The sequence below is a fragment of the Haliotis cracherodii genome, unplaced genomic scaffold, assembly GCF_022045235.1.
Source record: "Haliotis cracherodii isolate W230 unplaced genomic scaffold, xgHalCrac1.p SCAF_2, whole genome shotgun sequence".
In the NCBI taxonomy this organism is placed as follows: domain Eukaryota; kingdom Metazoa; phylum Mollusca; class Gastropoda; order Lepetellida; family Haliotidae; genus Haliotis; species Haliotis cracherodii.
In genome coordinates, this window is record NW_027266275.1 from 37,449,835 (window position 1) to 37,477,620 (window position 27,786).

General features: G+C 39.0%; 1 protein-coding gene across 1 annotated transcript; it reads left to right on the forward strand.

The window, feature by feature from the left end:
* Window positions 1-306: 306 nt before the first annotated feature.
* LOC139469079 (germ cell-less protein-like 1) lies at window positions 307-27,547 on the forward strand. The gene is made up of 15 exons (XM_071251206.1): window positions 307-612; window positions 1,479-1,602; window positions 3,638-3,734; window positions 6,373-6,470; window positions 7,923-7,969; window positions 8,505-8,636; window positions 10,335-10,419; window positions 12,716-12,803; window positions 13,876-14,007; window positions 15,097-15,166; window positions 15,733-15,808; window positions 16,447-16,508; window positions 17,641-17,727; window positions 19,836-19,923; window positions 24,905-27,547. The coding sequence occupies exons 1-15, from the start codon at window positions 434-436 to the stop codon at window positions 25,274-25,276; spliced, it is 1,737 nt and encodes a 578-aa protein (XP_071107307.1). The 5' UTR covers window positions 307-433; the 3' UTR covers window positions 25,277-27,547.
* Window positions 27,548-27,786: the final 239 nt, after the last annotated feature.

A 27,786-nucleotide genomic window follows, 5' to 3' on the forward strand; every position in this document is an offset into this window, starting at 1 on the left:
GTCTGTTAATTTAAAATAACTTAATATTGTTGGGATATCTTTACAATCGTCAGCGTAGGGAGACATTTGTAACACGTAAATCAGAAGTACAGATATACCTCATCATATATGTTCAATGTTTTATCATCTCTCATCGCAACACAAATTGAAGAGGCATAAAATCATTGAATCAGTATTGAACAAGAGTTATCTTGAAGCTGTTGTAGACCACATGGTGTCACTGCGCAGCCATCTCCTTACACTGTTCTCAGAGCTCGCTCGTTAAGTAAGGGGGTTTGCCTTCGCAGTGCTGTGAGCTCAGTTGGAAAGGGGCGGCTAGTTTCGATTACTTGTCACGTTATAAACTTCTGTGAACAGTCAGCTGAATTCTTGACATAGGATGTGAAGCTGTATGTTTCTCGCAAGCATTTGTTAATGGCAGCATATTTTGATTATGGGTAATTCACTAACAAGGTTAATCCCTGGTAACAGGACACGAAAGCGAAAGCGGGCAGACGACACTTTCGAAAAATCTTCCGACGACTCCTCCAATGATGATGGAGATTCTTTATCAGAATCCGATTCTTCACCTGCTCGCAAATCCAGAACAGTCGACATACACACGCCAAAAAGGTGAATGCATGTCCATCATTGATTGTCATCACACTTTGGTGGTCCCGAACATGTCTGAATATTCCCAAGAGCCTGTGTGTTGTGAGACATATCGAAACATCGGTATACACAACCATTAGAAACCTGACAAGGGGACAGAACTATTTGAGCCTGTCAATGAAGTGTGTGATCAACTTGGCGATTGTTCAAAACAAGCGTGCGCACATAGAATCTGTTCGCCACCCAATAATATCATAAAGAAATCACAGAAAAATTATGTATACCCAGACAGCATATTTCTTTTGTAGTCTGTCGCTTGGTAGGTAGTCTATCATACAGACCCTGAAACAAATATATCAAATACAGTCCATGCAAATCTATAATATTTGGCAAGTCTAGATGAATGCAGTATCTGAAAGTGAAGAGAATCTGGGTTACTTTTTATTATATTTCATAACTTGGGCGGTCGGGTAGCCTAGTTGTTAAAGTGTTCGCTCGTCACGCCGAAGACCCAGGTTCGATTCCCGACATGGGTACAATGTGTGAAGCCCATTTCTGGTGTACCCCGCTGTGATATTGCTGAAATATTGCTAAAAGCGGCGTAAAACCATACTCACTCACTCACTATTTCATAACAATAATTTAAATTTTAAAATGTAAAATATTTTCATTTCAGAAACTAGTTGTTACTGTTTGTCTAAGTGGGTAGGGATGGTTAGTTACCCCAACTCTATTCTTAGCCCTTGGACCCTTGAATGAAAATAGCGGGGAACAAGTTCAATAGCGGCTTCAAAACAACTAAATAACTGCATAAACTAGAAAAGTTAAAATCCAGCAAGGAACTATGTGGTTGATATTCCTGAAACTCTTGTGTACTTTTGTTCCAGGAAGAATATCAAGTCCACTTCCAAGTATATCTATGAGACTCTGTTTATGAAGGGTGAAAACAGTGATGTAACTATCCGAGCACTTGGTAGAGACTGGCATCTACACAAACACTACCTCAAGCAGGTATTGTCTGCATACGTTGTATTTTCTTGTTTGTTCCATAACCTGTCTTTCTTGAAGTAATCTATAGTTCTCACTATTATCAGGTCAGGACACAACACTAGATTTGAAGGCATAAGTTGGTTGGTTAGTAAGTTGTTTTATGCCGCACTCAGCAATAATCAAGTCTGGACCAGACAATCCAGTGATTGATATCATCAGCATCATTCCACGCAACTGGGACCGATGACATGCTTCAACCAAGTCAGCGAGCCTGACCACCCGATCCCGTTAGTGGCCTCTTACGACAAGCACAGTCTCCTTTTACAGCAAGCATAGGATCTCATGGGTCTCAAGGCGTAAGTAAGTGTCATGCCCCAGTGATATTACAGCCATACTGGGCATTTGTCATGTCGACCACTACTCTCTTGCATCATTATCATTTGCCATGGGCTTGAAACATAATCATCATGTAACAAGTTTTATATCTACAAAATATCGCAAAGTTTGGTTTCCAGCAAATTTAGTTTACAATTCATTGCGATATAACATCAGAAGATTCAGATAAACCAATCAAATCATTACCTTGCTTGTGAATCTGGTTACAGGTTGCTGTGAAGATATTAATGCAAGAAATAACATGAGATCAAACTTTTTTAAAAGAACAGTTTTAAGTTTGTTGCATTTAACAGAGAAAATGTGTGCCATATTGAAAAGACAACATGGGTTACCTCCCTTGCTTTATGATTACAATGTGTATTGCGATCTGAACATGTGCTGAGTGTCATAATGAAGTACCTTGTAATTTGAAGGCTTCATTGAAATCTCATGGTAAAGATGCTAATAAAGGATTACGTCCCTTCAGGAAGAGTTACCATTCTTTTTGTGCATGTCCAATAAAACACCAAACACCCTGTAATCTGAGAGCATCATTGAAATTTGTTCACGTCTTGAAATCTTGTGTTGGGTCCGGACCTGATTATATATTAAGAATAATGAATACAGTAAACTGTTTATAACAAACACGCTTACAATGAACTGACAGATAAATGCTAAAAAAAAAAATAGTGTTAGTTCTCAGACACCGCCTGCATCATCATTAAGTCTGCCGCACATTTGGTTTTCCTTTCCGTTTTAAAAATTTTGTTAAAAAAACAATGCAATCCAATATAGCATGAAGTTACTTTCCTTTACATGTGCACTGCTTTGCTGCGCATCTTGTGTTGTGGTCATGGTGACAATAGGAGTTTGTATGCTTGTTTATGGAGGGAGGCCCTTTCCCAGGTTGATGGTACACAACTGTTAATTGGTTACAGTCTAGTATGAACAAGCATAAGAAAAACAAAAACCCTGCCCGCCCCCACTATATTTTCAAAAGCCATTGCCTGAGAACCAATTCTTATATTTTTTAAGCCCAATAAACTGGGTTTTTTGGGTCTCGGCTATTTGCTGTATATTTTCTCATATATAATTGATGGATATAGCAACACGTTTATAACAAAATTAACAGATATAGCAAACTCACTTTGTGCTCCAGTGTGTACTCAGTCAACGACAATGTTTATGTTAATATTGAACAGTTAATCTCTGAGGTGCTCACGGACCTCCAATCAGTCAATCAAAACATCCCCAGCCACACATGGCTGCTTCAAGCAGCAATAAACAATTGAACACAAGTGATTAACTGGATTAAGAACGGGCACTTGTCCTCAATATACACCCACAATTAATTTTCAAACAGTGATTAGGCTATAGCCTTTGAAGTGGATATATTCTGTCTATAAAATGCAGAGACTCGTGTGAGGAAACATGACTTGATACATGACAGTAAAGATTCTTAGAACAAACTACGGTTATAACAAACGAAAATTAGTGGTCCCTTTGACTTTGTTATAACTGTAGTTTACTGTATTTTTTTTTTTAATTCTCAAGAAATTGGAGACCATGTTCCAGTGGTGGAGCGTCCGCCTGGAGAGTGGAATGTAGGGGGTTCGATCCCCGGCCGCACCATACTAAAAGACGTTTTAAGATGGTACTCTCATATGTTTGTGTATTTCAGTCTGGTTACTTCTGTGGCATGCTGAGTGGTTCATGGAGGGAATCCAGCCAGGATGTCATACAGCTGGACATACCAGACAACAATGTTGATGAAAAAGGTAGATGTATACTGTTTCATACATCTTGAGGACATGTATTAATGCATGCATAAGGAGGACATGTTATGTACATGAAATATCACTGTATATGTGGCATAAAATGAATACTATGTCCTGAGTGCTTACGAGATGGTTTCCAAATTGAAATGCATAGGTTAGCCTAGAAATCGGTTCACACGGAACTAAGTTGTGAAATAAAGTCAGTGACTGAGTGTTTACGAGATGATTTAGATCTTAGATACCGCATCAACATTCATTCAGGGTCATTGAGAATCGTGTACATTGCGTTCTGTTACACTTTCAAAAGTTTCAACTGCATCAATTGGTATTGTCATTTTCTCCTTCAGAAAACGAAAATATTGATATCTTAAAATGTCAATAAAACGATAGTTTATTCAAAGTTTATTCATAAGTTGTCAATCGAAACAGCGAGTTGCATACTCTCAACACTGCATGCAATCTCTTGCTGTGTATATATAACCGCTTCCTAATACCGCTGCATGACAATGGTGGAGTGCGCAACATTGTTGATCTCTGATTTGCAAAACGAATGTTTGTTTTTACAACAAAACCACTTGGAAGTGCACGAAAATCTTATTACGTTTGAAACAGTGATCTACAGCCAACCTTATTAACTTTTTTTGTCACTCAAATCCTAGCAGAAGTCAAGAGAAAAAACAATCACTGGTGGAAAGTTCAAAATACAGGCAAATTTCAATTTTGGAATGGCGACAAAACAAATACTAAATAGATAAACCTATATCTCTTTCTCCATAATGTATAAATTTTAGACTACAAATAATCGTATTTTAGATGATATTTGCTAAGCCTTTAGATAATTCAGCACTGGTGGAAGATTTTTCGATACGTTACACCGTACAAGACGGAAATGGACAGCGAAATTGACGAAAGCACCATGTTTCATGTCATTCTTTAATTTAAATGATATATTTTTTGCCAACAAACTCTAACACCTTTTACAACAGTCACTGTTTTGTGTCATCACTTTGAGTATATTAAATTACGATCTAAACACACATTGTCGAAGGCCTAGAAATTTGACAAGCAAACTGCTGATTGTTATCTCCTTCATGCCAACGAAATGAACAGCTGATCATGGTTAACATGTCTGCAAAACAATCTGTAGTTGTACTTGCACATAATTCCTCTAAAAGTTGACAATGAACAGAAATACATTAATAATAATTATGTAATTGGTATTTGATTTCAGTTGACAATGTGCAGTATCCAGTAATATACTCATATTTTTAAATATTCGCAGTTGAATAATTCATGTTCGAAAATAGGATATGTGAGGTATATCTATATAATCTAGTGACATTAATTGCAACATAATTTGAATCACAAATACTGAATATCAAATACAGTTTCCACTTTTTGAAGACGAAATATCTCATCACACGCCCAAAAATCTCATTGCTTTCGGACCGAGGTAAAGACGCCTGCTAAACGATCTATACCAGTAATTGTACCCTTCTTAATTCCTGCTAAAGTTGAAAATGGACAGAAACACATAGATAATAATGTAATTGACATTTGATTTCAGTTGACAATGTGCATAATCCAATAATATTCACATATTTGAAATATTCACAGTGGATAATTCATTTTCAGAAATTGGGTATGTGGGTATATATAGATAAAATCTAGTAACATTAATTGCTTCATAATTTGAGTCACACTTACCGAAAATCAAATACAGTTTCCACTGTTTGAAGATGAAATATCTCTGATAATTAGCAAATTTCATCACACGCCAAAAAATCTCGTTGCTTTTGGACCAGGGGAGATTTTCTCTTTTAGAAACAATTTTGAGGATAATCCCTGCTCTCAGGAATGTTCAGAATATTGTCACTGTTGAATGTCTCGAAAGAGGCAATTCTCTTCCTGAATCCAGAACAGTGTTGGAAACTGGCAGGAACTCTGTGTTTACAGTTAGGTAACCAAACCATACCTGACATGTAGATCAGAAACAAGTCAGTCGAAATAGGTCTTGAATATCCCCCATTGCCACACTTTAATATATATTGACCGGCAGCCTTCTAGAAACTGTCCCACCCAGAAACTTCTTGAATGATCAAGCCTGCCATGTTGATATATACAACCAGGGCAGGTAACTCTTAATTCCAGTACAAAATCTGGCTACGACGGCACTTGATATTTTTTTACCAGGATTGTTGGTTTAATTAACTGAAAATTTCAACATATATTTTGGTTTGGGCACTGTCGTTTACTGTTGGCAACTTAACATTACAGATGAATTTTTTCTTCGTGTATATATATAATGTTGTGTTTCATATCACAACCTGACTTTCTAGATATATGCATCATATCATGATATTACCATGATTGCCCCTGAGATAAGCATTATATATGTATCATAAGCACCATTATGTATTGTTACAACACATTCCGGACTCTGAGACGACCAGTCCTTGTTTTATCCCTTTAATGCAGAGCGCAGGGTAAAAACAAGTACAATCTTGTAATGACCATTGGTATGACGTGGCCAGGGATCAAACCTAAGACATTCTACATTCCTGGCAGACACTTTAACCACTACCCCACAGGCGGTTTACAATCGTAAGAGTTATGTATGGTATCATCCTGTTTTCAGCTCTGAAGACGGCCCTGGGCTGTCTGTATAAAGACGATGTTGTACTGAAGCCAGTCGATGTCATTGGAGTATTGGCAGCTGCTACTCTCCTGCAGATGGTTGGTCCCACAGTTACATGTTTAGAAATACTGAAATAGTGATAGACTGTGTTGAAATGAAACTACTAGTAATATTTAAATGATCTGAAAACCATAATTACAGTCTGTGCTAAATAGTTTTGAGTTTACAGGCCCATATGTTTCTGCTAGCATCGATTTCAGTACTTTTTAGTGTTATTATATGGACTGTTTGAAAAAGGGCTCTGTATTCAATGGCAAAAATAAATTGCAATACATACTGCGATATATCTGATATATTGGGAGCTAAAGTGTTTGACAGTGGTTAACACTGATAAAACATGCAGATCCTATTTTCTACATACAGTCAAGTCCCGTTAGTCCGACATTGTTCATGTTGTTGGTTGCATATGATTATGTCGGATTAACGAGTATGTCGGATAAACGAAATTAAGTAGTATCTTGTTCGTGATCGAAAATTGGACAACTACACAATAGATAACGATAAAATTTTTTTTAAAAAAATGAAATATTCATATTGTTATTTTACATATGTTTTCTAATCATGCAACCTCTAAAGCTCAACACAAAACAACTGTTACGGACTGTATGACTTAGTTTGAAACTGGTACCGCAAAGCTTAAGAAAGCTGCTTTTTAAGTGGCTAACGTTGACTTCCTGTTAGTCATTTCATTAGTTGGTCATAGTTCGTGAAAGGTTGTTCTGATGTGACCTGTAATGGGATGTCCTTGGCGATAGTGAGAACTAGTATCTAATTTTAACGAGATTGCGGTAATCTAAGCATGTGATTAATCCTGTTTTCTTTTTTGAAGCATTAATTGTTTATTGTTAAGCAAGTTTATCTCTTCAGCCGTTGTAATATGCAGCAACCAACTGACTCGTCTCTCATCAAAACACGGGCTGTGTACTCGTGGGCAGATGACCACGGAGTACGCTGATCACTGTATCGGATTAACGAGACTGATTAATGAGTGATTTCGGTAATTCATTGCAAATTAGATGTGTCGGAGTCAGAGTGCGAAACTGTCGGATTAACGGGTCTAAATAGCACTGATTTGATCTGTTCCCATCAGTAATGTTAGATAAAGCTGATTGTCGGATTAACGTGTGTCGGATTAACGATAATTGACTGTACTAAAGTAATTAAGACGATGTCAAAGTCAGTATGGTCAATCAATTTCGGAGGGAAACATCATTTGTGAATGAATTTCTGTGTAGATTTTAGGTTGAACTATACAGATAATATTAAAGAAACTCACCCAACATACCAGAGCGCAGAAAAATATTAGGTATCTTTTGTAAAGAGTTTCATAATATACCTGTAGTGCCATGCTGTCTTAGTTATAAAGTGAGTTTGCTTCACTGAAAAGTTTTTATGCAATACAGACTTCAGACTAGTGGCTGTGATGACATGATGGAGGTATGTAGATACATATTTTCCTGAGGCTGAGGAAGAACAAATGTCTATTTCAGGATGGTCTGATCAAACACTGCACAGAGTTCATGAAAGAAACTATCAGGTGAGTTCTGTCACAGGTACCCTGTGAACCTGTTAACAAGCTGCTGTCTACAGTTCTCTGTCTACTGTACTGGTCAACCCTCAGTTCTTGCCATGGAGACAAAGGTGTTCTTGACTGTGGTCTAGACAGTGTTTGAATATATCAACTGATGTAACAGGAGGGCTGGCTGTGTTTTTCATGATAAAGGGAAGCAACCAGCAATCTGCACGACAGTTTACGAACCGGATTTCGATTTGGTTGCGTGATTTTGATTGGACTATGCATAGACTCGTTAGTCCAGCCAAAATGTAACTCCATAATACCATCCTAGTTCGGCAAGGGTGGAAACTAAACTTTAATACTCAGTTAACTCTCCTGCCTCGGGAAGATTGCTGGAAGATGGCTACATTGTTCATTTCATCTCTCTACTACTATGTCACCAGACCCTGACTCATGTACACAGCACTGGAATATATCTGTGGCGTAATGCAGCATTCATTCCCTCCCTTTCAGACATTATTTGCCATGCATATATTACCCATGTGTTCTACATCAGTTCCAGCACAGCAGTGACGTACCAGGCTGCCAGTCAGATGTACTCCCTCCCCGACGTTGCTGCCTTCTGTCAGGGCTGGATGCTGCACAATGTCATGGCACCCAGTAACCTGGCTATACTCAAGGATATCAGGTATAGTGCCACCCAGTAATCTGGCTATACTCAAGGATATCAGGTGCAATGGCACCCTTTAACCTGGCTATACAATGACGCCCAGTAACCTGGCTATACAGTAACCAGGCTATACAATGATGCCCAGTAACCTGGCTATACTCAAGGATATCAGGTGCAATGACACTCAGTAACCTGGCTATACAATGATGTCCAGTAACCTGGCTATACTCAAGGATATCAAGTAGAATGCCACCCAGAAACCTGTCTATACAGTGATGCCCAGTAAGCTGGCTATACAGTAACCTGGCTATACAATGATGCCCTGTAACCTGGCTATACAATGATGCCCAGTAACATAGCTATACTCAAGGATATTAAGTAGAATGACACCAAGTAACCTGGCTATACAATGACGCCCAGTAACCTGGCTATACAATGATGCCCAGTAACCATGCTATACTCAAGGATATCAGGTAAAATGACACCAAGTAACCTGGCTATACAATGATGCTCAGTAACCTGGCTATACACTCAAGGATATCAGGTAAAATGACACCAAGTAACCTGGCTATACAATGACACCCAGTAACCTGGCTATATACTCAAGATATCAGGTACAGTGATGCCCAGTAACCTGGCTATACAGTAATGCCCAGTAACTTGGCTATACTCAAGGATATCAGGTACTATACAATAAGTGCTTCTTAGTGTTGGTAGCTTCACTGACATTCAACTAGGAGTGGTTATACAATAGCATGTCATCTAGATTTCCAGTGTTCTTTTCTCATGTGAACTCTGGGGCAGTCGGGTAGCCTTGCTGGAATATTGCTAAAAGCGGTGTAAAACCATACTCTTACTCTCACTCACTCACTCACTCACTCACTCACTCACTCACTCACTCACTACAGGTCACTCACTCACTCACTCACTCACTCACTCACTCACTCACTCACTCACTCACTCACTCACTAAAGTGTTCCAGATATGACCCAGTGGGAACCGGAGTTAGAATTAACTGGCACTCGCCAGGTGTCAGAATGTTTTGTATATTGTCTTGCACAACAAATAAATGCAGATTGTCAGGTGGCTTGTGGAGATCCAGGGTTAGAATAATGCCCAGCACAAGAGCTGGTGGTCTGCCTCAGTGACCTGGCTGATTGTGTGTCATCATACCTTGAAGTTGTGGGATGGTGCTCGTGACATCAACCACTGGTTTATCTGACAAGACTGAGACAATGCAAGGTTACATGCTCAATTATAAGATGTATTGAGTCCAATTTCAATTTATGTATACATGGTCTCTCATCATCTCACAAGGAACACCAGTTACGTGCAGTTCATAATTGAATATGCTGATAAACAGCACTAATCATCATATTATAATTATAATTAACAGCCAATTGTGGTTGAAACAAGATAAATACAAGAAAGATTGTGCCAGTTCTAAAAACCTGTTTTGGTTTTGCTCCACAAACAGCATCTGTTGTGCTATATTTTGATAACATTTATTAAATGGTTCTAAAACTAACTTAATTAAAATCACTTTTAGGATGTTAGAAGTAGCATAAGTTCATGGGGTATGTCTCGCAACTTATGGAATTTATTTTTTAATGGACATGAAACTTATGAATACCCTTAGACTTGCAAATGAATGTATGACTTATCAAAGTAGAGATGTACCGCCTTCTGAGGCTCCATGATGGCTGACTGTTCCAGTGAGGATCTGATGCCGATGCTGGTTAGTTCGGGGGAGCTGTGGGTGCTGCAGGTGGAGATGGATCTCTACACGCTCCTCAAGAAGGTAACTTGACCCAAGTGGCGCCTTAATACTCTGGTTTCAGTTGCATGATTTTTCCATTAATAAGATTCTTCTATTTCTTCATCACCTGCCTGTCACGCATTTGTGGTCAGCATCAGTATCATATACCATTTCTATGACACGACCCACTCCTATAATGAGACCCCTGTAGAAACCTTCAAATTCAATACTAATTCGTATACCCCTGACTATCTAATGTGTTCATATAGGCTGAGCATGAACTTCGAAAAATCTTCAGGATTTATCTAGATGTCAGATTAAGTGCCCTTGCAAGGCAAATTGGGAAAGAAATAATTATTCCATGCAAATTGATATGTTTTAAGAGGTCATGATTTCTTAAATTCAGAGGTATAATATTGCTTTCAATATCTTTCTTGATGCTATTATTTGTGAAATACAAGTCACCACTAAAAGCCTTAACATGGGTTGTAACAGTTGACATGAATAGAGATATTTTATGTTGCAATTACAGTACGGTTATCATTTGCATTTTGTCATTCAGCCAATGGATACACATCTCCCTGAAGGATTATATTTCAGATATTTTATTTTGGAACATATTGCTTGATTAAAAGACTGTAGAGAATGTGCATACAGGTGTATGTTATTACCAAACAAGACTTATGTGTCCAGAAGGTTCCAATATGAATTTCAATATGGCTGTACTGTAATATTCTGTGACAACTGACAATATCTGAGACCTGAACTAACTATATGTTATATCATCATCAGATCTTTTGCCCAGTTACAATACCTCTGTGGGTGAAGGTCTGACAAACTTTCCACAAGAGGTCAGGTCAGGTTAGGTCAGGTCAGGTCAGGTCAGGTCAGGTCAGGTGAACTCATATTAACTTTAGACACCAAATCTAAATGAAGTGTGCATAGGTTCTTCAGTCTATCAAATCTCACCTTTCAAAAAGGAATCGGCTAAAACTTTGGCTACAACTCCATAACTTAACCATGTTTTTTGGAAAGTTGATCTTGACAAATGAAAAACCCCACACAACACAAATATGCCTTCGATACTGAATCGATAGTATACCCTTTTGGGGCTCAGAAACGACTGGCTGTATAAATACATGATTGCATGGGCTTTATGAATTTTTAAACTTATCCTATCTCACACTATGCATTCCTCCTCCTTCTTTCGATCCTAAGTGGAAACATGCCTAATCAAAGGTTTCCAGCTTCAAAAAAACATTTCACTTGAACACTCCTTGCATCACCATGGTCACCTCCCATAATCTGGGTCATGCATGCATTTCATGTCGGTCGACCTACAAGCACTGAACACATGATTTCCCTGGCCAACTCATTCTCTTTCTAATTGCCACAGTATGGTGACATGCATCTTGCAGGAGTCTTTGAAGACTTTGAGATTTTCTTCTTCTTGGTTGGCATATTTCAACATGGACGGACAGGCCATGCGTTGGCCAGCATGCCTAACTTGTGCAAGATCGTGATCGGCAATCCAGGGCTCGCTGATCATGGGGTCTGTGATCTGCTCAGACACGAATAGCAGTGGCTTTCAGGACAAAATATAGAACTTCTGTTTCTAAAAACAAACAAACAAACAAAAAGACAGACACTTCCAAATCCAAAATTGTAAATTCTACAATAAATTGTATTTTCACATACTTATGCTATCTTACACTATGCATATCTCATTCTTCTTTCGATCCTAAGTGGAAACATTCCTTAATGAAGGTTTCCAGCTTCTAAAGACTAATTCACCAGAAACATATGGTCGCCTCCAATCAATCTGACCGCCTCCGTGGTCTAGTGGTAGAGCGTCCATCCAGAGAGCAGAAGGTCTGGGGTTCGATCCCCGGCCGCATCATACCAAAAGACGTTAAAAGATGGTATTTGTTGTTACCCTGTCTGGCGCTCGGCATTAAAGGGCTAAAACAAGGACTGGTTGGCTCGGAGTCAGTATACTGTGTCTGAGTGGGGTGCATGCACATCGCTATATAAGTTCAATAATCTTGGACGCGACGTTAAACCCCATTTCACCTCACCTCAAATCAATCTGGGTCATGCTCGCTTTTTATGCCAGTCGACCTACACACGCTGTACACATGATTTCCCCAGCCAACTCATTCTCTTTCTTAATCGCTGGTTCTGAGAATATTGAAGCCTTGACGTTGACTGACTGATTAGAAGTTCACCTGAGGCAACTCCATTTTGAGTGTTTGCCTGATCTACTCCAGAGCAGTATCGTTTTGGAGTGAATGATCTGATGTTAATGAGATTGATTTTCTTGTTCTACCTAAAACAGTGGATATTCCTGAGAAATAATCTTACCTGGTCTGGGCGTCGTTGTCAACTGATGTCCTGTGTGGATGCCTTTTTCAAGCAACTGACAGGTGTAGTAGCTGTTTAAAGTAGACATCAGAGTACGGATTAATTAAACCAATTCCTAGTAACAACAGTAATGTTTCATATTGAAGTAAATGATCAGCAGGGACTAATGTATGGTTTCCTTTCAAGAACTTGTAAATACCAAGGCGGCAAAGATTACTCACATGCTCAGTGACGTAAGAGTTGTGCTTTTTGGCCGCACTCATCTGTTTCACATGCCAGATTACATCTTCCCTAGGCGAACTGGGCTGGAATTTCCAGGCTTGATCATAGTGCCACCAGTGGCTATTATGAGTTATGTCTCTTCTATGTCCTTCCTATTGACCAATCAGATTCCATAAATTGGAATTGCTTCAAACAAAATGGCCTCATCCAGTCAAGACCATCTGGTCGATAATCAAGATCTGTATTGTCATAAAATGGGTTTTACCTCGCGAAGTGCGTCAAATCACTTGAGCACCTTGATTAAAAACTTGAAAATATTTGCAAAATATCTGTCGACGCCCAGTTGGTACACATCCTACAGTTGACAGAAATCTGCATGTTGCAATCCATGTTGTTTACAAACTGGCTGTCTAGTTCGTTACACAATTTTGATTGGACTGCATAGACTCGTTAGTCCAGCCAAAATGTAGCTCCAGAATTTCAGCCTAGTTCAGCAAGGGTGGAATCTGGACTTTTATAGCCATTAACGCCCTTGCCTCTGCCTAGATTATGGTCCTGTGTAAACCCGGGTTCGATTCCCGACATGGGTACAATGTGTGAAGACCATTTCTGGTGTCGCCCGCCGAGATATTGCTGGAATATTTCTAAAAGCGGCATAAAATCAAACTCACTCACTCACTCAAACCAATGATCATAGGTTTCTGGCGTGCCTAAGGGATGCAAATCTACCCGGCCAACTGCCACACCTTAGATGACTTGGCCATTCATACCTCCTGTCACAGTCACACCACATAGCTACAGTATACATTCACAGGTGATCGAGGGACGTAGTGAGTACTCTGAACACAAACAACTGAAGATTTGACTGCTTTTTTCCACAGTAATGTCATTGGGTAACTTCCTTGTCTTCAGGAGACGAGTGTTACCTGGAGAGCAGTGATGGCAGGAAATATATCAAGTCATTTGAATCTCTACGTTGGCAGTATGTGGTCAATGATATTGCTTCACTCCGGCTTATTGAAGCTGACCGAATAATCCCCAAAGGTAGGAACATCTGCTGTTACACTGAAGGTTGGTTTGTTGTTTAAAGCCGCACTCAGCAATATTCCAGCTATATGACGGCAGTCTGTAAATAATCAAGTCTGGATCAGACAATCCAGTGATTGACATCACGAGCATCGATCCATGCAATTGGGATACAATGACATGCATCAACCAAGTCAGTGAGTCTGACCACCTGATCCCGTTACGACAAGCATAGTCGCCTTTTACGGCAAGCATGGGTTGCTGAAGACTTATTCTACCCCAGATCTTCACGAGTCTACACTGAAGGATTCACCCCAGACATGATAGACTACATGCACACCAGTCTTTCCCATGAACAATGCATGTGTTTGGTAACTTTGATAATAATCTACAGCTTAATGGCTATTCTTTTTTATTTAAGAAATAAACGATGAGTGGGTGGTTTTTTTTGTACAATAAAACACTGCAGGGAGAATAAATCATGAGGGGCGCAGCCTCGAGTGATATATTCTTCCTGCATTTATTTAGTGGTTTATTCTCCCTGCTGTGTTTTATTGTACAATATTAAATGACCACGAGTCATATAATTCTTATGTAAAATATCAGTACAGCCTCTTCAAAGATGTTAATAAAATGTACAAGCTTGAAAAATATTTACCCGTATTTAAATAACAATGAATCCCTGAATAGAATCCAACATCGGCAATGCCGGACAAGTCCATTTTATGAATGGGGAAGGGAAGGTTGATATTTCCTTATATTCTCACAATTTTCACGTCAATTATCTGTACTTTTCTCCCATTGCCAATTGTCATATCTCACCCACTTATGGTTGCCATCGTTCTGCCATTGTGTTTGTCTACACTGTCCAGGAACATCTATAGTGAACAACTTGCTAGACACTTCCCTCTGAAAACAATGTCGTCCAATTCACGTTGCAGGCATTACGTTGCGACTGCATGTTCAAATCTCCAGAAATGACGTCATGATAGAACAACGTTTTATCGTGAAATAAACCACTCTTCGTTCTTGATTGTTCTTTGTTGTTTATCTCGTAGCTTTTCTATATTTATTAACATTAACAGTATGGTAATATTTTATTTCCAGCCTGGCTGACATCAATATATAGGTTTCAGTGGCATCAGCTGCTTCATGTGGAACAAGGCCTTGACAAGGGGTGAGTAGGGCTGTGTACATGACAGATGTTACCATGGCAGTGTGACATCTAGGCTGCATATTTATTCTGTTCATTTGTGACAGCCTCCGTGGTCTAGTCGTAGAACGTTGGCCCGGAGTGTGGAAGGTCCAGGGTTCAATCCCCAGCCGCGTAGAAAAAACGTTAAAAGATTGTGCTTGTTGTTTCCGTGTCTGGTGCTCGGCATTAAGGGACTAAAACAAGTACTTATCGGCTCGATGTCAGTATACGGTGTCTGAGTGGGGTAATCATGTTAAACTGCGGCATGGTATCTCAGTGTGCTAGCACTATAAATCGGCATCAGTCTGGATCATGAGGCTACACACACATACACATACACATACACGTCGCTGTATAAGTGCAATAATCTTGGATGTGACCTTAAAACCCATTTCATCACCTCTGTTTGTTTGTAAAATTTGATTAGTTTTATGCACAAACCTATGTATGGGATGAGAGTGAAATGGGAGTAAATGGATTATTAAAGATATGCTCTGAGTGTCAGAGAGGATGTGGGGTACATGTTATAACACTGACTGCTGATGCAGGCCCCAGGATGTGGAGGAGCAGGTGTTTCTGGCCAGAGCCATGAGATGTGGGCGGGTGCTGCCATCTAATGAAGAGGTGAGGTACTTTCTGCAGCAAGTTAACAGTTCAATATTTCTCTGAATGCCTAGGGAGTGTTGTGATACAGTGTACTGATTGGACACTGATGCTTGTATTGTGGCAAAGATGTATCTTCTCTAAGCCCAATATCACCTGATCAGTGTTGTGCAGTTTAACGTAAATATTGCTGAGTCTGATACAAGACACCATTCATTCAGGTAGTTAACTTGACTAACAGGGGCTTAAACAATACAGCTTTGAGAGAGTTCATAAACAAGCATTTGAAACTACTTGTGTTCATGGTTTATTGATAGATGTAAAGGGACAAACCATTTGGTGAGATGTGGAGGGGTGAGAGGTGGGGAGGGGTGTGCTGGGATTGTTTTTTTCAATATTTCCAGACAGTATTGGAGAGAAATAATCTTGCCTGAGAGAAAAGAATTCTATTGTATTGAAGCAGTGGCAAAACAATAACATGTCTCTAACAAAAATCTCAGAACCCACATCCCACCCAACACCTGAATATCAGATGGTCCCCAGTCCCTGAGGTTAAAATATTTAAATGTATGTAAACGCACAATGTCGTCTTGAATACGATCACAGTATCTGTACTGTAATTTAGCATGCTTGTAATCTGAACTAACTCATGTTTGCAGTTTTGCTGGCGATGGGTTGGCTACAGCTATGGTATTGATGGTCTTATCACCTATAAAAGCAGGTCAGTAGTGTCATGATCTGCCAACGTGATGTGTTGATACTTTCAGGACATCCCCAGCAGATGGGGCATGTGAAACTGCACCCTGGGGAGCCCAGGTGGTAGAGAATACCTCACAGTAACCCTATTTGTCCACAGTTGACTAAGGTGGGGAATTGACCATCAGAAATGAACAGACTCAGCTTGGCCAGTTTTGTGTTCTTCATGCTATTGAGTACCAATAAACTTGACCTTGTGATAACATTAAACTGTAAGGCTAAAAACCATGATAGTCTTGGTTCTCAGACACCGCCCGCATCCTCTTAAAGCCTGCTGCAAGTTTCGGTTTTTTTCCATTTTAAATAAAAATCATAATACTTAAAAAAATGTGATCCAATAAAGCATGCAGTTACTTCCCTTTGCTTGCCCGCTGCTTTACTGTGCATCTCATGTTATGGTCATGGCGGCAGTAGGAGTTTGTATGCTTGTTTATGTAGGGAGGCCCTTTCCCAGGTTGATACTACACAATTGTTTATTTAGTTACTAGTTTTCTTTAATACGAAACAAATTCCAAATGTCATGCAGCCTTTGGGAAATACAGGTTAGAATTGGTCCCCATAAACCTATGCTTGTCAACAGGTTACTAAATGGATCAGGTCATAAGAGGTGACTTGGTTGATTGCATGTCATTGTAACCCTATGACAGGATGTTGCAAATAATATCACTCTGTTGATTGTCTGGTTCAACATCATATAGCTGGAATATTGCTGAATGCAGCGTTAAACAAAAAAACTTCAGACGTCAAAGGGAGTGTTTCCTGATTGAGATAGTAGTGATTCAGTCGTCAACAGTGATGCAGAGTTGCATCCCTTAGACATGCCAGGATATGATTATCATGGGTTAGAATCCTGGATTTGCCCTGATTCCTGTCCATTGGCATGTCAGTTCCATACTCGTAATGGGTTTCACACAAGTGGAAAATATCTAAGACATGCATCACTTTTGGCTTTCCACTGATGTTAAGCTGACGCACAGGGATATAACTGATATACTGTGAAAAGCAGCATCAGAGTCACTCACTCCAAGATGCATGAATCCAACATTGCCTTATTGCTCTAGCAAACCACTACAAGTACTTTCATGTGACTTTTACAGATTAATTTCCTTGATGAGAAACAACTCCTCCAGCCTCAACTACCCAGGGTCTGTCAGCCTGCAGCCACATAGGTCCATGTACATCAGGTGGGTCTCTATAACTAGCCAGGGTCTGTCAACCCTGCAGCCACATAGGTCCATGTACATCAGGTGGGTCTCTATAACTGAACTAGGGTGACATTGTTCAAAACATCCATAGCGCTATGACTGTCGTAAGTCTATGTTAAGGTATGGGAGTTACGATCACCTTAGCGCTAAGATCACTTTGTACAACGGCGCCCAGGTGTACATCAGGTGGGTTTCTATAACTACCCCGGGTCTGTCAACCCCTCACGTACCTGTACATCAGGTGGGTTTCTATAACCACCCCGGGTCTGTCAACCCCGCACATGGTGTTTGGTACCCAGCTCTGAGGAAAAATACATATGAAATATATATATAATCTAAATTGCACAACTGGCTAAAATGTGGTTCTCACAGATAATAACAAGAATCCATCTCTACACATTATTAAGATGATGCAACACAGATACAGCTTGATTCGAATTAAGATATTTATCACTCAATTTATTGCTTATGATTATTAAATATTGATTAGAAAGAGAAGTTTCGAAAGTGGTTTAATCATTTTCTTGCCATTCAAAGTTTGGTGATGATTTTATGAGTGTTTCATTGTCAGTACAATACTTCTCTTAGAAACTAATGCTTACTTTGTTTCCTGAGATTTTCCAGTATTTTTATCTCCCATCCATCAAAGTTGGCGGGGGATAAAGAAACGGGCTCCGTCCGTCCGTATGTTCGTCCGTCACGTTTCGTTTCCGGAGCATAACTCAGAAACCGTTAAATATTTTTCAACAGACTTTGCAGGTCTGACAAGTCCATGCTGAACTGGTTTCTTTTGCTATTTAGAAATTTTAGAATTTTTTATTTTTTACGTTTCCATGGCAACAAGATGGACTTAGGTTCTGTGAGGGTAGGGTTCGTTTCCGGAGCATAACTCATAAACTGTTCAATATTTTTTCATGAAACTTTGCAGGTTTGCCAGGTACATCGTGAACTGGTGCCTTTTGCCATTTAGAAATTTTAGAAATGTTAATTTTTTACGTTTCCATGGCAGCAAGATGGACTTAGTTTCCAAACTCTCTTTTTTTTACAATTTCTATGACAAGTTCCACCTCGGTTAAAAAAGGTTAGGGTTGTGTAGATTTAATTATGTCATAAATTCTGCAACAGGGCCGGGGGATATAGCCACGTTAGTGGCAAACTCTTGTTAATATAGTCATGATTGTAGAAGAGTTATTTTGAGTTCGGTTAATGATGCTGTGAACAGTATCATTCAGTCATATCCAACATGCCAGGACCTGTGAAGATCGGGATAGAATAGCTCTTCAGAAGGCCATGCTTACCGTTTAAGGTGACTATGCTTGTCGTAAGAGCAACTAACGGGATCGGGTGGTCAGGCTCGCTGACTTGGTTGATGCATGTCATCGTATCTCAATTGTGTGGATCGATGCTCATGATATTAATCACTGGTTTGTATGGTCCAGACTCTTATTTACAGACGGCGGTCATATAGCTGGAATATTTCTGAGTGAGGCCTCAAGCAACAAACCAACCAATCAACATGCGAGTGTAATGTGGGGGGAAAGATTAGAGTAATGCACCACTTGGGAGAAACCTATGAGCATATGTATAGTGCTGACACACCAAAATCATTATCAGGGGAATCTTGGATTCATAACCCAAATCCCCCCATCTGGATTCCAGGTTAGAGTTTGTCCCCAGCAACCTATGTTGGTCGACCACATAGATCAGATGGTCAGACTCAGTGACTTGGTTGATGGTGTGTCATTGTACCTTAACAGTGTGGATTGTTCACAATATCAGTCACTGGGTTGCCTGGTGCAAGCTCGATTATTTACAGGCCATGTAGCTGGGATATTGCTGATTGTTGCGTTAAACAATAAACAAACAACTAAGGTATTCAACTCTACCCTGCGAATTGAGATGCCATAGACCATTCAGCCCCTTCTGACCATGTGTAACTGTGTGTTGTTGCTACACACTTGTTACATTGGCTGAACCAATTCGTTTTTCAGAATTACTGAAACGTTACAGTTCAAAAGAAGCTTTATTTGATGGTACTGATAGTTTTGTGAAGGAATAGGTCTCATGATATGTTACCATTGTTACAGACTCACAGCTTCCAATATCAACGAACATGGTTGTGTCATGGCCACCAAATCCACCGGCATCAAGAAGATCAGTCTCGACAAAAATGAGGTTTGCTTCACTTGCTTTTTTGTTGGTTGTTTTTTATACTGCCTATTGTGCACACATGTACAACGCATTTGACTGGCCTCATAAATACTGCACATATGGCAAAATATTCCAATAATTTTTTGAACGAACACGAAATGTGTAATATCTTTTTTATTTTTTATTTTTCCCACATATGCCCATACATTTTCTTAAAACAACACCTGATCTATTACAGAATACATATTTTGCATATGATATCGTAGTCGGCTAATGTAGTGCATTGTATTTATACAATTTAACTTACAAAAGTGTTTCACATAATCTTTAATCATAACAATTGACTAAACATTCATTGTCATAAGAGGCGACTAATGGGATCCGGTGGGCAGGCTCAGTGACTTGGTTGATGCATGTCATCAGATCCTAATTGCGTAGATTGATGAGCATGATGTCAAGCACTGGATTGTCTGGTCCAGACTCGATATTTTACAGACAACCATAATTTGGAATAATAGAAACCATGGAGATGGCTTCTTTTGATTGAATCCTGTTTCAAGCCACAGTCAGCAATACAACAATATTGTCCAGCTATGTCACTGCAGCCTGTAGGCAGAAATCTCTCAACCAAAAAAAAGCAACAGTTTATCGACTGCATTGATCCATGCTATGTTGGTACAATGACAGAGGAATGTTAATGTCAAACTGCCCATTGAATCCTCATTTAGGAGATACTGAGGACTATGCCTCCACACACAGGTTGGCAAATTGGTTTGCCAGACGCTTGTGGCATGTAGTTATGTTGACAACCAAATTTGCTTGGCATACCATCTTTTCTTGAGTATAGTGCGCACCCATGTATAATGCGCACCCCCCTCTAGCGGGTTCAGTTTCTTGGAGAATTTTTTTTTTTGAATACCAAGCGCAGAAAAAAATTACACCGTACCCCTTCAGCGAAGTCCGGCAAACGAACGGGTGAATTTGAGATAAAAAAATCACCAGACATGTTGATTTACCGTTTCAATAGTATTATTGTTCTGCTAGGCATTGTTTTATGTCCAGGGATTAAGATTAACTTGTGTATTTTCTTGTAGACTAAGCCAGAAACAGCAATCAGCTGTACACATGTTTTCTTGGAATCGACCGGTGATTCGGTCAAGACACACCCAATGATATAACTTTACAGGATTTTTATGCAAGGATCGGCAAAAATTGTATCTGAAACTTTTTTTTTTATCAGGAATAATATATTCCAATATCTTGTTAATTTTGATGCAGCTTTTACTAAACATATTTAAAATAATAATAACCCTAAGCGAAGCAGCTGATCTCTTGAATGGTGGCAAGTAAATAAACGTGTCAATTTCATGTATTTTCTAATATATGTGTTCAATGGTGTCCCAAGCTGTGATATTTCTGGAATATTGCTACAAGCGAGGTAAAACCCAACTCACTCACTCATCTATGATGATTATATAAATCTTAAATAGGTTTAGTGGACAAGTATAATATATCTCAGGACAAGAGAATTTTCAAGTACATATTCCAACTACGTGAAGCTGGTCTGTATATATCTTGTCTGGACCAGAAAATCCGTTGATTGACAACATGAGCATTGAATCATCCAATTAGGATACAACGATATGCATCACCCAAGTCATCAAACCTGACAACCTGATCCATTTAGTCCCTCTTACAAGCATAGCTTTGTGGAAACCTATGTTCATACCCGGAATTGCCACAGGTTTTGTAGCCAGTAGATATATTTTGGATTTGTCACTCCCTAATTCAAAATTCAAAGTCAGTGATAGATGTAATAACTTCATGGGCATGAGTCATTCCATTAATACAATGGAATAATATGAACACCTGTCTTATATCCACAACATAACTGTTCATTGCATGGACTGTACATGTTTGTTATTATACCAGATAGACATTCTGATGGCGGCAGTTAGAAAGAAAACCAGGATGACCATGCATGTGTGGGTTGCTAGTCTGTAGGGTATTAGCTATCGTGTTTCCCAGTGTCCTATCCATCAACATTGTGTTTCCTTGACACCCAATGATATGAATGATTGATGCCAAGGACAATCCTGTCATGTGTTGCCCTGTGTTGATGTCATGATGTTGTTGAGTGGAATCTGTTGCAAACAGACTTTGATTCATACAGATCTGTCAATACGGACCAAAATTATGTTCATATATCATCAAGTAATATTTGTTTCAGCCTGATTTCTTAACTGCAGATTCCACACAGACATTCTGGGACAAAGGATTAACTTATGTAAATAAACCCCTAAATAATCAGGATTAACTTATCACACATCCAGTAATCTGTTCTCATTAACAAGCTGAATTAACTGTTTGGTATTGCTAACATATCATTGTACAATCTCAAGTAACAGTAATTCTTATATTATGTTTTTAAATATATGAGTTACAAAGAAAAACTGATGTATTATTGTTGAGAGATTTAATGACGGAAAAAGTGAAGGGCTTATGTTAAAGGTGGATAAAGCAGAGCAGTTGACAGCCACTTTCCCTCTTCAGATACCCTCTCGAGAGAACACAGCATGGATTCTTTTTATGAAACTCAAAATGCAAAATAATCAATAGGTGAATGTGTCAATATGAAAACCTTTTTCTAAAGTGTGGTTGTGAGATTTAGGATATGGAAAACACACACAAACTAAAATAGAGATGATCTGATTTGACAATAGATACCACAGCTTACCATTGTAGTTTTTTCTACTTAGTGCATTGACCATGACATGCTGAATTCAAACCAGGGCTCGATTTTAGGAACTTGATTTGACTTGCACCAGGTGCATGTTGATATAAAAACCAAGTTGCACCTGACAAAACCAGGTTGCATCCTGGTCCCATAAATTCAAAGTTGAAACATAGGCTGGTCTGCTGCCAGTGTAGCATTAATTAATGACGCATTGCTGTAAGCATAATAGCAGCATGTGTGCTTAATCTTGAAGTATACACAGTTTGATCCATCAAGACCAAGAAAGTATGACAAATTACACATTACACAGGGATTTGTGATGTAGTATTTAGAATTGTTTTGTTTGTTTGTTTGTTGTTAAACGCCGCCTTCAGCAATATTGCAGCTATATGACGGCGATCTGTAACATAATAGAGTCTGGACCAGACAATCCAGTGATTGACATCATGAGCATCAATCCACGTAATTGGGTTTGATGACATGTATCAACCAAGTCAGAGAGCCTGACCACCCGATCCCGTTAGTCGCCTTTTACGACAAGCATAGTCGCTTTTTACGGCAAGTATGGGTTGCTGAAGACCTATTCTACCCCGGAATCTTCACGGGTCATTTAGAATTGTTTTTTACCTGCACTTGAAGCATGTAGACATAAATATTGGGTTGCATTTTTCAATAATAGGTTTTACAATTCCAAGACTAGTGCTATGACTTCCACAAATTATAGTAGTTATTTGATAAAAGATAATTTCAAATGCCTTTGGCCACCTACAATATTGTCTTGACTTTTTGATTTTACCACTGGCTACGTGGAAAATATACTTGTAGCCATATCGCTACTTGGTTAAAATTTAAACTTTGAGGCCTGATAATACATATATTGTGCAAATTTCAAACCTGTCTGTGTGTTGGTTACAAGTTACTTGTATTGTCCCCACATGTCCAAGGGAGGATTGGTCCCAAGCACCCTATACTGGTCCTTAGAGGGGAATATGTCCAGGGGTCAGGCTTGTGACTTGGTTGATGGCATGTCATCATACCCCAACAGTGTGGTTTGTTTTCACAATATCGATCACTGGGTTGTCTGGTCCAGACTCGTTTATTTACAGGCTGTCATCATATTGCAGGAATATGATGCAGTGCGAAGTGAAACCAAAAAAAAGGAAACAAACAAAACTTGCCTTGTCATGTCATGCAATAATGACATCTGGTTGTTCAAGTTTGCAAATATATAGAAACATACCTCAAACCATGTTAATTCACATATTTTCATATTTTAGTTTTTTCTCAATTAAAATTCAGTGTATCTCGTTTACAGACAGGTTTATATGTTATAGACAGTTTATGGTTATTGGCATATGAGACCTATGTAAAGTAAGTTGCACAATAAGTATAACAACTGAATTAACACAAATCAAGTATGTCAAATGAATGGTACTCTCAGATCTTATTCCCAGTATTTGAAAAAGATGTCTGTTGGCAAGACCAAATGGCATTAAAATCAGCTTTTTGTCTTGTGGAGACCAAACCTTTACAATTTTTTTGGGGGGGTGAAACATGCTGGGTGGAAAATTAACTACTGTATTGACGTAATAAGCACCCACATCGCTCTCAAAATTAGAAATTTGGGGCTTTTATTAGAATATAATTTTGGTGGAAAAAAACAGTTGAAAAATCCTAAATTTCGTGGTTTATGCTGACAGCCTGAAATGTTTATATACGACAGATATATTTTTCCAGAATTTAATTGCCCATAATTATTGGTGCATATAACACACGACTGCGTATTATACACAAATAAATAGGTCTTGTGTACATTGATCAATCGGAAGGGTTGCTAATTGTGATTGTTCACTAGCCAATGTATTAGCAAATATCACCATGGGCGCTTATCAGAGCGGGGCGCTTATTACGTCGAATACGGTAAATTCATTTCTTTCCAAAAGTGTTCTAATAATGCTGCAGTAATTGCCATATTCCTTGGGCTGGTCGTGTCAGTCTTGCATTTTAACTGTGTGCACATATCTTAGGGGTTCATCACACAAGTTTGCACTCTGCATAATCAGGGTCCATTTATGCAAAGCAACCTTAGTGCTTCGACTATGTTAAAGTTCTGGTTATTGTAGCGCTAAGATCACTTTGTGCAAGAGGACCGTGTTGAATAGAAAACATAGGGCTTTTGCCATGTTGACATACTTTCTCCTCTTCATTATTCTAAGATTGGCAGGCTGTAGGAAATGATATATTTTGTTTTATTGTACTTCCTTGCAGTCAGTGGTATTGTTGAACTTGGAGAACGGCTTCAAATTCCCCCTGTACATCACCGTCTGCAGCCTGATGACCACGCCCAACCCCGCCCTCTCAGTCCCCCGCCTGGACGTCAAACTATACAACAGTGCCACCTGCCAGGCACACAGACGGAATACTCGAGAACAGGACAAGCCTGACACTATCGCCTCAAGCAACATCGATGACATGGATCAGTCTTATGATCATCTTAGCAACAGCTGTCAAGCTGACCACAACAGTAATGATGAATCTCAGCCCTCACAATCTCTTAGCCCCCAAGCTGAAAGTTTGCTGGCTTACTTGAGGAGGAGTAAGTCCAGTAGCCCTACAGAGTCTCCTGACACTGACAGATAATAATCAAGGATTGTGTGTGTCACTGATTGGCTTATGTACCATAAATATACTAATCAGGGCATCTCACATTTCTGGGAGAAGGGATTCGGAGAGGTTAGTATTCGAAATCCTAAGAAATTTCAATGGATACCTTTAGTTTATCTGCAATATCTGTTTTCTGGATTCTTTCTATCGAAGGGGGAATTCTCCTGAAATAATACTTTGGTTTGTTTTGGAGATTTTCTAAATCAAATGACATGGATAAGTGTATTTGACAATAAATGTTTTGAAATTGTTTCATTAAGTATTTTAAGTTATTAAAATTTAAAGGTATTATGATTTTGAACATTATGTTTTGAGTTTTGGTTTAATTTAGAGTCTGCAATTTTGTAAATGAAGATATTTAGTGTTGACTTGTTGGAGGTTGGCCACAAACTAATGTTACTGCTGCTATAGTGTCAGTCTCCAGAATCTCAATGTATCAAAAAACACTCTCTTGAGGGACCATCACATCCAGACTGCTTTTTGAATTATGACACATGTTTAGGGTTATTATGTATTTTGCCTGTCATATTTCAAATTACAACAGTGCTCATTTCAAAGCTTCCCTGTTCGTGTTTATTCAGTGCACTGTCCATTTTTGAGGGAACCAATTTGGGTCTACCTTTAGAATCCAACACCATGAAGTTTACAAACACATCACAATGCATAATGACATAATTTGGGAGGTTTTGTTGCCATATGAAACAGTGCCCAGTGATGTCAGCCTAACAACAGTAAATAGTGGCTTCCCTCAGTAGTGCAGATACACTTTACTTGAAATTTTAGATTCACTGTTATTGATAATATGATACATGGCATGTCAGCACCATAGCTGTGCTCCCTGGTTTCACCATATGGTAAATGTCTGTATCCTGTCTTGGTGATTCCTGACAAGAATGTAGGTCACCAGCAACGTACGCTTGTTGTAAGAGGTGACTAAATGAATAGGGCGGTCAGTCTTGGTGATGTGGTTGATAGCATGTCATTGTAACCCATTTGTGTGGATCAATGTGCATGGGGGGCACGGGTGGTCCTGTCGTCTAAGGCGCCGCAATTCGCTGTGCAGAGTTGAGTCCCTTGGGCACGTCAGAAACCCATGATTGTGGGTTCGAATCCTGGTTCACCCTAACTATGTTTCTAGGTTTGTCAGCACCATACCCGTGCTTGTGAGTTTCACCGAAGTGGTAAACGGCTCGCATCACTTCGGGCTTTCCTCCCACATTAAGCTGACACGCCGTGATATGACTAGAATACAGTTAAAAGCGGCGTTTAACCCAACTCACTCACTCACTCAATGGCCATAACCGTAACGTCACAATCACTGGATTGTCTGGTCTAGACTTGGTTATTATTGTGATCCAGACTGGAATATGGCTGAGTGCAGTTGAACAACAAACAAGAAGCTCTCCTCCCAAAGTGCAGACATGCTGTGATATAACTGAAATAAAGATTATTGCGAAATATCCCACCTGACTCAGTTGATTTCTTACAAATGATTCCTGCTTTGCTAAAATGTTAATGTTTCTCCTGAACATGAACAACGTTTGATGCTTTTTTTACTTATTTATGTTCTATAATTCCATATTTGCGCCATTGGCTATGAGTCAATAAATCATAAGTAATGAGATATTGCCAAAGGGAATGTTGTATGATCGGAGTTCAGTGTCATTCAGTGAACTGCAGAGAGCCATATTGCATAATATTCCTATGTGAGCTGACTACACTTGGTAAACAAGTGATGACCTCACACGGATGCCATAGAAGCATCCCTATAATCCCACGGAAATAGCTCTCTTAAAAGGATTGGTTCACTTATGAAATGAAGCTGGTCACAGCAATCCTTCAAGATGTAAAGATATGGCCTCTTTGGTTTGTATTTCTTATGATGCAAGTAATACAGCTAATGAGGTTCTCTCTGTTGACAAAAACAGATTTGTGTTTCTTTGATTATGTTTTATTCCTGGTTATTAATATCCCAATTTTCTATTTTTAAAGTTTGAACCTGTTATGTCATGTAATTAAAATCACTGTTGATTGATTGAAACGGAAATAGAAGTACAGAATCATGACTGAAGCAGATTCAAGAGTTAGAATTTCATTAAACTAAGAAACTTACTTCAAACATGCTTTGATTAAGTTGAATATTTCATATTTATTTTTGTCTGATTTAAATTTAAGAGTGACCTAAGAATTGAACCTTTGATGTTGTTTTGGTCATTACATTATTTTTTGTATTTTGTCCGAATTATACCAATCCCATGTGAAAAAATCCAGAGGTTTTCTCTGTATTAAATATGTATAAAAATTTGTGTGTGATGGAGTTTTTGTTGAAAGCATCACTTGGTTGTGAAAACCATATATCCTGTAGGGCTGCAATGAATACACTAGGAGGCAAATACGATTTGTATCACGAATACAGGGTAACGAATACAAATATTAATTCATGAATACAATAACAAGTCAGCAGTTGATGTATTATTTGTTATATT